Below are 16,855 nucleotides of genomic sequence, written 5' to 3' on the forward strand. Positions count from 1 at the left end.
AAGGATCTAGGGACTACAAAATAATTTTATCACTTGGTGGGAATTAGCTGTAGATGTAATATCCTCATTAACATTACCATACAACCTTTCACATAATCTACCAATCAATTTAAAATTGTTTTCTTTGAAGGTTTTGGGATCCTAATTTTTGAAAATCTCTTTGATTTAAGTTATTCCAAACAGCACACAGCAAAAGCATTCAATTAGAAATAGGTAAATCTTAAAGGATACCAACTAAAAACACTAGAATTTTCACAAAATATGAGTTGTGCATAATGGCTCATGCCAAATGTGCTACGGCATGTGGCACAGAGACATTGGCATCATGCTCTATGCCATGCATCATATGCACATTCTAGAATCTGTTGTCAAATAGCAATTTCTGATACAAACTTCAGATGTGTGCCGTTTTTACATCTGATGTCTGATTAGGGTGATTCAAGCACCCACATAAAGCTTGTTTTATAATCTAACCAATGACACTAGTTTCATTCAAATTTGATACTCTATTTAAAAGTTAGACACCTAAGTGCATGTTGATTATTTAAAGCCAAAATTTATTGCTTGAGCATCACCATTTAAACTACAAGTCATTGGCTACTTCTAAGGCATTGACCACATCTAAATGGACAACTTACACTTGATTGAGCAATTATATATGAAATATAACACATATACACACATTTGGCCTGTAAATCACCTATCACACATAGTTGGTCATATTTGCATTTTCTCATTCCCATTCATATAAATGGCCAAATTCCACACATATAACATATGCCCTACATGTATACATAGTAAGTTACTAGCCCATGTCATTACATCATTTCATACTTGCATTTTTACACACACTGGGCTAGAATATCAAAAATCACACACATATTTACACTCACAAGTTTATACATAATGTAACATCCTGATTTCTAATCCTGCATTAATGACTTATTAGTGGATGAATTAGTGATTTAATGTGAAATTAGGATTCTTAATAGTGAAGTATTATTTTGACCTATTAGGATGTTATATGAATAGATACGAGCTAGAGAGCGAAATCCTGAAGTAGTGCACATAAGTATGGTGAGGATTTTCCTCACTGTGCCACGTGCTACAGTGAGGGATAGATGTACCATGGCACAATATGTAGAACTCTGATTAATAAGACGTGTCCAGCTTGTGAAAACAAAAAGGGAGAGCATGGGAGAAGAGGTCTAGCATAGAGAAGAGTGGAGCATCTACTAGGGCAAGTGTAATTAAGAGGAAGGATGGTGTTTCCAACCTATTACTTATTGGGCAAGTCATGTACTGCCTTAACCTTCAATTTTACCCTATTTTCTCTATGTTTAAACTAGTGAGAAATTGAATTCGAGAGTTTTAAGGAGTTGATTTCTTACACTATAATAATAAAAAGGTTCTTCAGAACTAAACTAGTACTTTGTGATTGGTTTGAGTCGAAATGATAAAGCTCTAAAGCTGTAGGCAAGATTCACCCTAATCTAGATGAGAATAGTGAGAGAAATTGGCCAAAAAATGTTAAATCTTGAATGAGGGGTAATCAGTGGTAATATGCATAATCGAGTGTGAAACGCAGATTTGATAGAGATTAGGTGTGTTATTATGATAATTGGCACTTTTGTCAATAGAGAAATTAACTTTGAACGCCAATTTTTATGTAGATTATAGTGTGTAAGAGTAGAAAAGCAGAGAGAGATTCGAGTAAGGAAGTTACATGGGTAAACTTTTTTATCAGACAGAACGGTTAAGGTAACCATATAATTTATTATGTTTATTAACTATTATAACTGTGTAGAAGTAATTACCAAATGAGAAATTATGAATTTATGAGTTTTATGCATGATTGTTATTGAAATGGTTTTAGCATAAACATTGATTTGTGAAATGGAATTTGAAAAGTCATTGATTTCAATAGATATATATATATATATATATATAATATGAAAGTATATATATGTTGTGAAAATGTAGATAATTAGTGGTAATTGTGAAAAAGCATGATCATGGGGGGAGTTCACCTAAGATATGTGGGGATATGTGTGTGTGAAGATATGTGAGTGAAAAATTCATATGGTCGAGCTAGCACCATGGGACATTCGGTGCAGTATTATATAGGCTGTTACCATAGGTAATTCGATACAACATATTATAGAACTGTTACCATAGGATATCTGGACAGTCTGACAACTCCCTAGTTCCTGTTAAGGTGTGGTTAGGAGTCAATGACGCCTCTATTACAAGTATGTGAAGAGGGAAAATCATAGTCCGTAAGTAAGTTAGATTACCATTGGCTTGGTGTTTCTACCACTGAAAGTATATTCAAGTCAACAAGTGATTGATTTAGGAGAGCCCATGGTTTTGTGTTAAGGAGCATTAGAGTTTCAATGGCTTGATGATCATGTTAGTGTGTATTTGTGTGGAATTGCTTTGAAATGAGGTTATGTTTTCATATTTTGATGTGTGTGTGTGTGTGTGTGTGTGTGATTACTTTAACATGGTTATTCATGGTAATGAGCATTTGATAAACCATATAGGTTACCGAGATTGTTATCTCACATGTGGTTATTTACATTTTTCAAGTTCTGAAACTAGCAGGTCAAAGGGGAAAGACATTGGCTAAGTAGAGATCTCTCACTAAGCCTTTGGAAGATTTTGGGTATAATGAAGTTGTTGTTATTAGTCTTGAATATGTATAAGTTGCCATAGGATTTTATACATGTGCATGAAGATGTGATTGTGGTATGTTTGATGATTTTGAGATCCCTAGCCCTTGTATATGCATGAATGGTAAAATAAATGGATGGGCTAGTGGATTAATGTATATGTGTGTGAACATGTGATGTGTGGAGTGGATGGGTAGTGATTTCGTCATGTATGAGATTCATAAATGAAAATGTGATTTTAGCCCAAAATGTGAAATAGGCAGTTTACAGGCCAAATCTCTGTATGTGTGTTATATTGTGCATATGTGTGGTCAATCAGGTGTGTATTATCCATTTGGATATGCTCAAGGCCCAAAAACTGGCTAATGATAATTGGTTTCAAATTGAGACACTTAAGTGACAAATTTCTGGCAAAAAACAGTCAAAATGTACTTGGGTGTTTAATTTTTGATAGAAATATCGAATTGAGATGAAACCAGTGTCATTTCAAAGTAAGCTTCGTGTGGGCACTTGAACCATCCCAATTGGACATCAGATGTGAAAATGGCACGCATTTGAAGTTTGCACCAAAAAACTGCTTTTAATCGCAATTTCTGGTGTGTGCGCTGTAGCGCATGTACTTGCATGCCATAGTGTATGGCACAAAGTGAAATAGTTGTGGTCTCTGTGCCATATGCCATGGCGCATGTGGCATGAGCCGTGGTGCACGATGCTAAATTTCACTTTGTTTTTCATATATGCACATGTTTTCTTGATCTTTGATGCACTTAGGTAAAATGCTTTCGTTGTGTGTTAGGGTTTTATAACCTGAGTGATTTATAAAGTGATTTGAAATCTTTTCTTGATATCCCAAGGCTTTTAATGTTTTCAATTTAAATAATTTTAAAGTAATTGTGATTGCTTGTAGTGGAGCGTATGGTAATGTCGATAAAAGGGCATTACATATAATATTTGATCCTATGGCAACTTATATATACATTCACAACTATTAATAAGCATATTTGTTACACCATCTTACCATAGGCTTTGTAGAGGATTCTCTATTCCCAGCCAGCCAAATCCTTTCCTTTTTGCATGATTACTACCAAAACCTAAAAAATGTAAATAACCACAAGAGAGAAAAAAAATAGTAACCAAAATAGCTCATTTAATGTTCATTAATACAAATAACTATGTCAAAATAATAAAACCAAAGTAATAGTTTACATATAAAAATAAGTATAGAATTCTTCTTTTCTAAGCATTTTCACACAATCACAAATAATAGCATGATCATCTATCCACCTAGCCTTAAAAGCTCCTCGACTTGAAACCATAGGCTCTACTGAATTAATCACATATTAATTCGAGCACTCCTTTAGTGGTAGAAACACCCAGCCAAAAGTATTTTATCCCACTTCGAGACTATGGTTTCCCTCATCTTACATACTTATGATAGAGGTTAAGTTTACTCCTAACTGTACCCTACTGAGCACTAAGAAGTTGCTAGACTGTTCAGATGTCTCATGGTAACTGTTCCAATATAATGCTGTACCGGATGACTAATGATACCAACCCTAATAAATGCTACACCGGATTTCCTATGGTGCCAGTCTGACCATATAAATTTATTTACTCATATCTCCACTTACATACACATCACCATATAGCCTAGGTGAACTCTTACCCCTATGATCATGCTTCCACACATAAAAGCACCACTTTTCACACTCTGTACCATATATATATATATATATATAATTATTCAAAGCTGAAAATCATTCAACATTCGTTTCACAAATTGATTTCATGATAAAACCATTTATACTGTAAAACCATGCATAATAAGCTTTAAAACAACAAATCATAATTACATATTTACTTTTACATAGTTATAATAGCTAATAAATATAATAAATTATGTGGTTACTTTAGCCTTTCTGTTTACAAGAAAGGGTTACCAGTGTACTACAACCCTATTCAAACTCCTTCTCACAATTTCAACATGTCACACATAAGAATCTACACAAAATTGGCAACCGTAGTCAATTACTTTATTGACTAATAGTGCTAATTATAACATTTTAAGCATCTAAACCTCCTAACCACTAGTTCCAAGTCCATTTCCATCTATTACACCTAATCACCTCTCATTCCAACATTAACATGCTTCTTCTCAAATTTTTTCCATTTTCCTCTAAGTCAATCAATTTGAGCCTACTGCTTCAAAGTCTTATCGTTCTAACTTAAACCAGTCACAAAGTCTTAATTTAGTTTCAGAGAACTTTTCTATTATTGTAAGGTAAAAAATTAACTTCTTAAAACTTCCAAATTCAATTTCTCACTAGTTTAAACTAAGAAAATAAGGTAGAATTATATGTTAAGGAAGTACAAGACTTACCCGATAAGTAAATGGTCGAAAACTTCGTCCTTACTCCTAAAATTCATTGCTCTAGTAAAGCACCATCTCTTCTCCATACTTGAACTTCTTTCTCTTGCTTTTCACTTTGTTTCATGAGCTAATACATGACCTAATTATCAAAGTTCTATGCCATGCGGCACGTGGCACAGTGAAGGAACTCCTCACTGCACTCATACGCTCTACTTCACCATACTGCTCTCCTACTTATATTTGTTCATATAACACCCCAAAGAGTCAAAATAATATTCCACCATCCGAAACCCTAATCCCACATTAAATCACTAATTCATCCCTTAATTAGCATTAATGTAGGAATAAAAAATTTGGGATGTTACAGTAGATAAATTCATTTTATGGGACCTAAATGTGATTTTCCCTTTAAATTTCTCTTATGGTACCAAATCTAGTCATGCAAATGATGGATTAGATTAGGAATTTTGTTCATAGTCTTTTAGTTATATGAAAGAGAGAGTATATATTTTAGTCCTATTAATAAGGCATTTCAATAATTATTGTGCCTATGTTTAATTACACTTTTCCCCTATTAAATGCTAGAAATATTATTTGATACTAAAGTATTTTATTTTTAAAGTATTTTTAAAGATAAGATGCTAGAATATTTTATTTTTAAAGTATGTTTACTCAATAAGGGCAGAGTTAGAAACATGTTGAATTTTCAAACAAGATTAATGAGATTTAAGAATTTTTTTCATTCTAATAAAACATGTTAAAAATAATTTATAAATAGGAGCAGATGAGTACCTCTTTAGTAACATTTACATTGTATAAATAAACAATTATCTTTCTTATATAGGCATGTTTCGAGTACAAAATTATCCCAATTCTGGTTGGTTTTTTTTTTCCCCATCTGATCGTCATTGCTTATTTTGTTTAATACTCCCCTTGTTCCTTATTATAGGATACCTTTTAGAAGAATTAATTGGTCTTTAACACAAGGCACTTGATGGGAATTAATTATGTTTTTTCAATATTACTTTGATCTATTTAAATTCATTAACAATAAGAGAGAATGTAGTGTAAATTTAAAAATTTTTTATTTAAACAGAGATAAAATAAAAAATTTATTCTATTTTCCAAAACATTAAATCAATGAGTACAAAGATCTCTAGTAAATTATTTTAAAAAATAAGTAGCAAATATCTATTCAAATAGCAAGAATCCCAATCCCGGATATAATTTGAAGTTTAAATGCATTATTTACATTTGAAACTACTGAATTTATACTTTTTTAAATTAATATTTACAAATCATTTTTTGAAATATTTTTTCAAAAATTTAAACATCATTAATTTAAATTTTTGGGACCTAATTGTTACTCTCTGAAAAAAAACACCTTTTTTGACAACAAGGTTCACCAATGAAAGTCTAAAATCATTGCTAAAAACCTTTAAAAGAAAACTGTTAAGTCGTTGCCGTAAATTTCGTGGCCAAAAGTTGTACAATTAATTAGCAATGACTATTGTTATTGTTGTTGCTACTTGCCAACTTGCCATCAAAAGGAAATAAAGGGTGTGTTTGGAAAGCACCCCAGTTGATATTTGGATGGCCAAAATCACAGACGAGATGTTAAAAGCTAATCAGCATTATATATATAAAAATAGGTGTTTGTACCCAAATTATGAATTTCAAAGCTCAGGCTCAACTCAATTTAATTGACTTTAAAATAATTATAAAAATAATAATATTTATGAAGCTTTAGCCATTAAGTCAAGGCCATTACCCATGATTAGTGACCACGATGGAGGAAATGCTTCCTAAATTTAAGGAAAGTTACAATCATAGGGCTTAAGCATGAAGCTAAGATCATCTATAAATAGAGGAGCTCTCTCTCAACAATCATAATGAGCATCAACAAACTATTAATCTCAGACTTTATGTTTGCTACTTTATTTTACTTTTCCTTTTATCATGTAGTTTTAGTCTTTACTTTTCTATGATACGGCCGGCATAGTTGGCCACCTCTTTCTTTAATTAATGCATCTACATTAATTTTTTTTTACTTCTCATTTTTACATCCGAGTGAACTGTGGTAATGAAGCTCGGGTTTCCCACATTTCAATAGAGGTCAGGTTCTTCCATCCTTTTAAGACCCCGCATCTCTGACACACCTCGCGACACCACGCCTAATTGTTTTTTATGAACAGTAAGGTTAAAGTCTACAAGAAAATACCATGTATTCATTTTTAGGTTTGCTGTAATTCTATACTTTGAAATGCCTTTCCTACGATTATGTGCTTTAAAGTTAGATTTGGGATTAGATTCAAAATTGTTTATTTTTTTTTAATGTATACAAAATATATTATTCAGATTTGGAGTTAGTATGGAATGAATTGTTAATTTTTAAATATATACAAAAATTATTTAGATTTAAATTAATATCCATCTATTTAAAGTTTTCATCCACCCTAAAGATATACTAAACATTATTATTTTATATTTTTCATATAATTCTAAAATTATATTTTATTAAAAATATTTTTGAAAATATCTATCTATTTGAATCTAAATTAATATATATATATATATATATATATTTAGAAAGAAAAATCTGTGTTAAAATTTTTTTATCTATCCTAATAATTTCCTAAAATTAAGCTTCAAATATGCATATTATTTTTGAAATATTTCGTAAAATCTATTTGACATTTATTTTTCTTCAGCAAGATCTATCTGTTTTGATTGCAAATATGTTAAAAAGAACTAAAATTAAAAAAAATATTGAATTAAAGTATATTATATATTCAGTTAAAGTATTCTTATTAAATAAAATTCTTTAAATTAAAAAATTGTTTTAGAAAAAATTAATATCTATTTTGTAATAAATTATGAATGTGTTGGTTAGAATTAAAGATTTTAGGTCTATTTATTTTAAATTCAAATCAACATTTTATATTTAATATTAAACATTTTAATCAAAAATTAAGGTGGACAAAAACTAAAATAAATGAATTTTAAGAATGGTCTATTAGCTCAAGATATGTTTTTCTTATGTTATTTTTTTTATAATATCCATTTTTGGTTCTTTGAATTTTATTCTCTATGTTTTTGCTGTAGAAAAAAAAATATTTCAATATTAAATGTTTTGATAGAAAATTAAGGTGTGAAAAAAAATTAAGATGACCAAAATTTAAGAACGACCTATTACCTCTTGATATGTTTTTATTCTATTTTTTTCGTTATAATATATTTCTTGAGGTATATAATCTAAACAAAAATATGTTTTTGATCATTTTATTCTATCATTATATAACTAGATAATGGATAATAAGAAATCAACTTATTTAAAAAGAAAACTATTATAAAATATATTCAAATTTAAGTTTAAATTTAAATTATATTGACATTATAAATTGATGGCTTTAATTTCAATTTTAATTTATATATGTTACTATTAATGATAATCATTGCTTCAGTTGTTGATCATTTATTTTGTTTGGATTTTAATTTAATTTAAATTTTATTTGATTGAAAGTTCAAATTCAAAAATTCCTCCAACATTAGCCTTGATACTAATTATAAATAGAGTGGACTAGATACATGTTCGTTCATCGATTCTGGTTTTTTTTTGTTGTATTTTATTTATCTTTAAGGCTATTGTATATTCATATGCCTTATCATTATGTTTTGTCTCTTCAATAATTTATATGATAATTAATCATTTCTTATTTTGTTAGTTTGGGTTATTCATTCCATTGATATTTGTTTTGTTTTGTTGTAGGATAGAAATAATTTATATATTCCTGTAAGGTGTACTAGCATATCATGGTTTCAATAATTTATCTTAAAAATATAATTGAGTGCACTTCATCAAACAATTCAACTTGTATATAAATTTTTACTAATTGTACAAGATTTATCACTGCAACCTCCCTGAGGTTAAACCACAAATTAACTCCAATAACGTAATTTTCTGTGTTAAAGAGAATTTCTCAAAATTATTTCAAAGGAATCCCAATTTGTCATTTCAAATCCCAAACATAAAATTAAGGACTCCAAATTAGAGTTTTAAAAACAAAGCGGAAGCTTGGAAGACAATAGGACCCAAATGATGAGTTTTTAAACTCAAAACAGATTTTCACACAGAATTTGACATGTGCACCGTAGCTTACGGTTCGTGCTCCATGGCATATCTTTTATGTGCCATGCGCCATGAGGCACCATGCGCCGCAGTGCATTGCACGAAATTTGACAGATCAATGCTATCATTTGACAGCACAAGGAGCGAACTTTCGATGCATCCCAAATCTTCGTCCGATGTCCGATTGAGGTAGTTTCAGTGTCTACACAGAGCTTTCTCCGAGCACTAGCTAATGGCATAGGTTTCACATTCAAACTCATTTTTTATAAAAAGTTGGACACCAAAACCTATTTCTACCACATTTTCACAAAATCTCCCAAATGGGGTGTCCCAACTCAACCACACATGCCAATAGCTTACACCAACCCTCCAATCACACTCAATGGACTCTTGCAGACTCATGCAACACACCACACACAATCAAATACACTTATTTCACAAATCACCACTTAGTCCCATTTTTTACAAAACATAGAGGGGGAGGAAAAGTTGCATAAAAATTAACCATTTCATTCATATTTCTCAAAAATACAAATGTTCATATTTGCACAAGTATTTTAGCCCTATCCTCGAGTTCACAACAAAAACTCACTGACCCAGGGTACAAAATACACTAGTTAAACACAAAACCATGCAAGTAGTACAGCAATCATGACAGTTAATTCTAGTGGGCAATTACATTAACAAATATACATGAAAACAATTAAAGAGAGGCATAAAGAGGATTTACTCCATAAATCCTAAGCCTCTGTATGTTTTCCCCAACTTAGATCTAATGAGCTAGGTCTTAATAATATTGAGAATTGAGGGGTAAGTATAACCACTCAGTAACCAAGTTTCACTTAACCCTTACAGTTACTTATTAATTGTAAATAGATACAAATAGGCACATAAACACATATATCACATAGCATTAGGCCACGGTTCATAAAACTAACAACCATATGACTGGGCTTGCCATAAAATGCCATATCATGTCATTTTCAAAAACATAACTTAGGGTCACATAAAATAACAACCATGTGCCCTTAACATGTGTCAAACTACAAAACTAACAACTATGTGGCCGGACTTATATGCTTATGACATATGCCAACCTTATACTCCTCCTGTTACTATGCATGATATGCCAACCTTATATCCTCCTGGTGACATGAAACTGGTGGCTATCACGTGACTACGCCCATCACGGACTAACCTAGCCTTTTACTTGTGGGGAGCTACCGGGCCAAGGTTAACTCACTCACTTATATAATCCAGTTTCCCCAAATACTAACAACCATAGGGTGTCGTACCCCTAATCTAGTCTCCTTATAAATCGGTGGAGACTAACTAAGTTCAAGTCCCTTATAAAACAAGTGGGCCAGCTCTGAATCAACCATGGGAAAAGAGCTACCTCCTGATTCTAACGGTTACTGCCAATACCACATGAATTTCAACCAATCTACTCCTTTCCCTAGGCAAACTCCTGCCAATGATCATGCTAAGCACATTTCACACATAATAGCATTTTAACAATCTTTTCTCAAGACATGAACTCACATAACACAAATGCTCTACACTTTAACACATATTTCATTACAATTCTCCACCCCTATTCATAAATCATAATTAATTTCATAAAACATCTAGGGTGGTAGAAATCAAGATTTTCTTTTAAAAGAAACCATTTCACAATCACGCACTTGCCAATATGCATCATCAATTTAAATTCATAAATCACATTTCACAAACACAATTAACATTCAACTATAAAAATTAAGTTTCCCCTAGTTACCTTAAACCTTTGAGAGGTCAAAGGTTTACCCCTCACTATATCAACTTCCCCAAGCTTTAATGAGCTTGACTGGTGCCAAGATGAACCTCTCTACAACTATATCACAAAGATATCATCAACATCTCGCTCTTTAAGCTTTATCAACATAAAAATCCTCATACACTATTTTACCAACTCATAATCACTACCCATTCATACCCAATGGGCTCATTAGATTCCATTAATGCACATTATCATTAATAACACGTCAAATTAATGCACATTAATCTCTTCCAACTACATCATAAATGCCAATTTTGGATATTAAATGCTCCCATGGGCCAATCGCTTGCAAAATTATCAATGTGGTATTCCAATACATTAAATCACTCCATTAATCTCATTTTAACTAATGGAATCAGACCCATATTCTTATGGACCAAAAATTCATATTCCAACTCAAACCCTACTATAAATAATCATAAATGAGGGAAAGAAAGGAGGAAGAAGAAGGCACCATGATCTTACCTTAGGTGTTTGGGAGCTCCAATCTATCAATAATAGGACCAAGAGTCGTGCCCCAGTAGAGCTAAAACGAAGCTCTTTATTTTCCTCCTCTTTCTCTCTTTTACTTTCACATAGCTCACGAGTTGATTTATCTAATTTTTGGCTGTGCACCGTGGTGCACGATGCCCTCCACCACGGCACATGGCATAGAGGAGCCTATTACATTTAAATTGTGTTTGTACATTACGGTAGACTAACCACACATCATGACATGTGGCATAGAACACAACTCTTTACTTTTTTCGTCCTCTTTTCTTACTCGAGTGGCCTGCCATCAATCTGGACCTACTTCTAGGGCTGAAATCACAATAATTATGGCAAGTCAAGCCCCTCTTGCCATACACCTCATTAAATCACTAACTACCCTAATTAAGTTAATAAATTAAGGTTAAAATTTTTTGAATGTTACAACTCTCCCATCCTTTTAAGAATTTTATCTCTAAAATTCAGTAAATCATAAAAATCTTACCTCGCTGAAAAAGATGGGGATACTTTTACCTCATTTTCTCCTCCATTTCCCAAGCGGCATCACCGGGAGTCATTCCCTTCCATATCACTTTCACTAAACAGACAGTCTTGTTTTTGAGTTGCTTATCTTTCACATCAGCTATTCTTTCTAGCTCAGTTCGATAAGTCAAATTCTCCAATAGCTCTACCTCTTTTGGTTGAATAATGTTAGATAGATCGGGTTGGTACTTCTTGAGTTGTGAGACATGAAACATGTCATGTACACCTGATAAATGTGGGGGTAATGCAATCCGATATGCCAAAGGCCTAATCCTCTCTAGAATCTCAAACAAACCAATGTATCTGAGAGTCAACTTCTTGGCTCGAATAGCCTCCCAATACCAGTCATAAGTGATACCTTCAAGAATATATGGTCTCTAATCATAAACTCTAGCGGTCTCCTTTTCTTATCCATATAACTCTTCTATCGACTCTGGGCAGTCAACAACTTCTATCGAATTACCTCTATCTTCTCTGTAGATTGATCCACCAATTTTAGACCCAAAACACTTTTCTCACTTAACTCAGTCTAGCAAAGAGGCGATCGATAATTTTGACTATACAAAGCTTTTAACATCTAAAAAATTTTAACCCTGATTTATTAACTTAATTAGGGTAGTTAGTGAGTTAATGGAGTGTTGGCCAGAGGGGCTTATCTTTGCATAATTGATGTGATTTCAGCCCTAAAAGTGGGTTTGGATTGATGGCGGGCCACCCGGGCAATGAAGAGGATGAAAAAGTGAAGAGTTGTATTTTGTGCCACACGTTACGGCTTGTGGTTGGCCTACCATGGTTCACGGACACAATTTAAACATAATGGGCTCCTTTGTGCCATGCATCGCAGTAGAGGGTAGCGTGTGCCATAGCACACGGCTAAAAATCAAATATATCTAATTTGTTTCTGTGTGAAAAGAACAGAAGGAGAAGAGGAAGAAAATGAAGAGCTCATTTTGGCTCTGCTAGGGCACGACTTTTAATCCCATTATTGATAGATTGAAGCTTCCAAACACCCAAGGGAAGATCATGCTGCCTTCTTCTTCCTTTCTCTCCCTCATTTATGATTATTTATGGTAGGGTTTGAGTTAGGAGATGAATTTTCAGTTTATAAGAGTATGGGTCTAATTTCATTGGTTAAAATGAGATTAACGGGAGTAATTTAATGTATTAGAACATCATATTGATGATTTTAGAAGTGGTTGGTCTATGGGAGCATTTAATATCTAAAAATTGGTATTTATGAGGTAGTTGGAAGAGGTCAATGTGCATTAATGATGGTTTAAGGTGTTATTAATGATAATGTGCATTAATGGAACCTAATGAGTTCATTAATTATGAATGGGTAGTGGTTATGAGTTAGTAAAATAGTGTATGAGCAATTTTATATTGATAAAGCTTAAAAAGCTAAATGATGATGATATCCTTGTGATTTGGTTGTAGAGAGATTCGTCTTGGCACCATTCAAGGTTGTTGAAGCTTGTAAAAGTTGATATAGTGAGGGGTAAATATTTGACCTCTCAAAGATTTGAGGTAACCAGGGGAAACTTAATTTCTATAGTTGAATTTTAATTGTGTTGTAAAATGTGATTTGTGAGTCAAATTTATGATGCATGTTGGCAAGTGTATGATTATGAAATGGTTTCTTTTAAAAGAAACCCTTCATTTCTACCACCCTTGATGTTTTATGAAATTACTTGTGATTTATTGCTATGCGTGGAGAATTGTGATGAAATATGAGTTAATTATGAGCATATGTGTTATGTAAGCATTATTTGAGAAATGATTCTTAAAATGTATATTATGTGTGAAATGTGCATAGCATGATCATTGGTGGGAGTTCGCCTAGGGAGAGGAGTAGATTGATTGGAAATTTAGGTGGTATTGGTAGTAACTGTTGGAATTGGGAACTAGCCTTAGCACCGACCGTTGGAATCGAGAGGTAGCCCTTATCCTATGGTTATTTTGGGACTGTCCCAGTTGTTCTATAAGGGACTGGAACCTAACTAGTCTCCACCAATTTATGAGGAGGCTAGATTAGGGGTACGACACCCCATAGTTGTTAGTATTGGGGGAAACTGGATTATATAAGTGAGTGAGTTAACCCTGACCCAGTAGCTCCTCATAAGTAGAAGGCTGGGTTAGTCCATAAAGGATGTAGCCTCGTGATAGCCACCGGTTTTGTGTCAGAGGTAACAGGAGGATATAAGGTTGGTACATGATCATGCATATAAGTCTGGCCACATGGTTGTTAGTTTTATAGTCTGGCTCGTGTTAAGGGTGCATGGTTGTTATTTTTACAATGTTGAGTTATGTTTTTCAAAATAACATAATGTAGTGTTTTATGGCAAGCCCGGTCACATGATTGTTAGTTTTGTGAATCTGGCCTAATGCTATGTGAAATATATGTTTATGTGCTTAATTGCATCTATTTACAATTAATATGTAACTATAAGGGTTAAGTGAAACTTGGTTACTGAGTGGTTGTACTCACCCCTCAATTCTCAATATTTTCAAGGACTAGCTCATCAGATCCGAGTCTGGGAAAACATACAAAGGCTTAGGATTTATGGAGTGAATCCTCTTTATGCCTCTCTTTAGTTGTTTTCATGTGTATTTGTTAATGTAATTGCCAACTAGGATTAATTATCATGATTTGTGTACTACTTGCATTATTTTCTGTTTAACTAATGTATTTTATGCCCTGGGTTAGTGAGTTTTTGTTGCAAACCTGAGGATAGGGCCAAAATACTTGTGCAAGTAGGAACATATGTATTTTTAGGAAATATGAATGAAATGGTTAAATTTGTGCAACTTTTCCTTCCCCTCTGTGTTTTATGAAAATTGAGGTTGAGTGGTGATTTTATAAAATAAGTGTTTTTGGTCATATAGCGTGTGTTGCATGAGTTTATAAGAGTTCATTGGGTGTGGTCGAAGGGTTGGTGTAGGCTATTGGCATGTGTGGTTGAGTTAAGATACCTCATTTGAGAAATTTTATAAAAATGTGTTGGAATGGGTTTTAGTATCCAACTTTTGATAGAAAATGAATTTGAGTGTGAAACTGATGCCATTAGCTAGAGCTAGGAGTAAGCTCCGTATAGACACCGAAACTACCTCAATCAAATGTCGGATGGAGATTTAGGACGCATTGGAAGTCCGCTCTCTATGCTGTCAAATGACAGCACTGATCTATCAAATTTTGTGCCATGCACCGCATAGAGAAGACACGCCGTAATGCACAAGCTGTAAGCTATGGCACATGTGTCATTTTCTGCACAGAAATGGTTTTTGAGTTTTAAAACTCACTTTTTGGGTTTCGATTGGTTTATAAGCTTCCGCTTTGTTTTTAAAACTCTAACTTGAAGTCCTTAAATTTATGCATGGGATTTGAAATGGAAAATTGGGATTCCTTTAAAATAATTTTAAGAAATTCTTCTTTCAAAACCTTAGATAACTATGATTTGGAGTTAATTTGTGGTTTAACCTTAGGGAGGTTATAGTTTGGTATCAATTTGGTATCATTTACATATAGAAAGTTGGCAATTGACATTATACACATATTTTCCCTTTTGAGCCAGTGTTAACTATTTTCCTTTTATGGGATAACTTTCATCCTTAGGAGGGCAAAATGGTGTAAACAAGAAATACTACTGGCAACATTCCAATAAATGTATCAAGATAGGTACGATAAGTCTTAGTACAAGAGGAGAACATTATCCCTAGTGAGCATGTTAAGATGGGACAAGGCTCGGGTCAAGCTAGAAAGCAACCGAGGCCTACAAGCATGATGGAAAGAATTGAATAGAGAATAGATGAGTATGATGAGATTCTAAAGAAAAGACTGGAAGAGTCAAGCAAAACCGTAGAAAGATTTGGCGGTCAGGGTGAAGTGACATTAGAAAGGGAAATTCTTAACTAAGAAGAAGGTAATTATTATGAAGAGAGGACCAAGGAGGCCTTTACCAGTGAGGCCTAGAGAAAGAGAGACAGAGAGCTCTATCGATTTAGCTTTAAGAATGTTTATAAGGTTAAATCCTCCATCATTTGAGGGTTCCATAGAGAATAGAGTTGCTGAGAGGTGGATAGATCAGTTGGAGATGATCTTTTTTATTATGACTTGAACCTCTGAGCAGCGAGTATTACTTGCTACATTCTTGCTTGAGGATGCTGCCAAGAAGTGGTGGGAGAGTGTGAGACCGGTAGATGGGTCTCCATTGTCATGGAATGAGTTTAAGAGGAGATTGTTCTCCTACTATTTTCCTGCCTCCTTCAGAGCTGAGAAAGAGGATGAGTTTCACTGGTTGCAATAAGGGAACATGATGAAGAAGAATTCATAGCTAAGTTCAATGAGTTGTCCAAATACTCGACCTACTTGAGGAACCATGATGATAAGTATTAGAAGGTTGAGCAATTACTTGAGAAGATGCAGCCTGATTATAGACAGCAGCTAGTACCCTTCGATATTGTCTCATACAGCAACATGTGCAGTAAGTTGAGAGCAGTAGCCAGACAAGGTCATGAGGCTGAGGACAACTAGAGGAGAGATGTTAGGGGCCATTTCTCTACATGTATGGGTCCTACTAAAGGTGTTGGCAAGAGAGCTAGTTATAGCTCTAGATCATCTAGATTGGGTAGTCGTGGTAGTAAGAGAAGTTTCCAGAGGGGTTCACATTTTAAAGGTTCCTAGATAAGGAGTAATGCCCCCAGGAGTATAGGTGGGCAGAGTCAAGCTTTGAGACAGGATTCTGCTCTTATGATAGCTGAACCAATTAGAGCCTTATAATACAGCAAGTATGGAAGACACTATATTAGGAAGTGTTGGACTTGTTTCAAGTGCCACAAAGTTAGGCACATCG

At 33.5% G+C, this 16,855-nt stretch overlaps 1 protein-coding gene across 1 annotated transcript; it reads right to left on the bottom strand.

The window, feature by feature from the left end:
- Window positions 1-11,992: 11,992 nt before the first annotated feature.
- Window positions 11,993-16,471, bottom strand: LOC129305424 (uncharacterized). Its single transcript, XM_054945456.1, has 2 exons — window positions 16,372-16,471; window positions 11,993-12,363 (listed from the first exon to the last, which is right to left on the bottom strand). Exons 1-2 carry the CDS (start codon window positions 16,469-16,471, stop codon window positions 11,993-11,995), a joined length of 471 nt encoding a protein of 156 aa, XP_054801431.1.
- Window positions 16,472-16,855: the final 384 nt, after the last annotated feature.

Source organism: Prosopis cineraria, unplaced genomic scaffold (assembly GCF_029017545.1).
Source record: "Prosopis cineraria cultivar Desert tree isolate PC_DT_omini unplaced genomic scaffold, ASM2901754v1 PC3, whole genome shotgun sequence".
Classification (NCBI taxonomy): Eukaryota; Viridiplantae; Streptophyta; class Magnoliopsida; order Fabales; family Fabaceae; genus Prosopis; species Prosopis cineraria.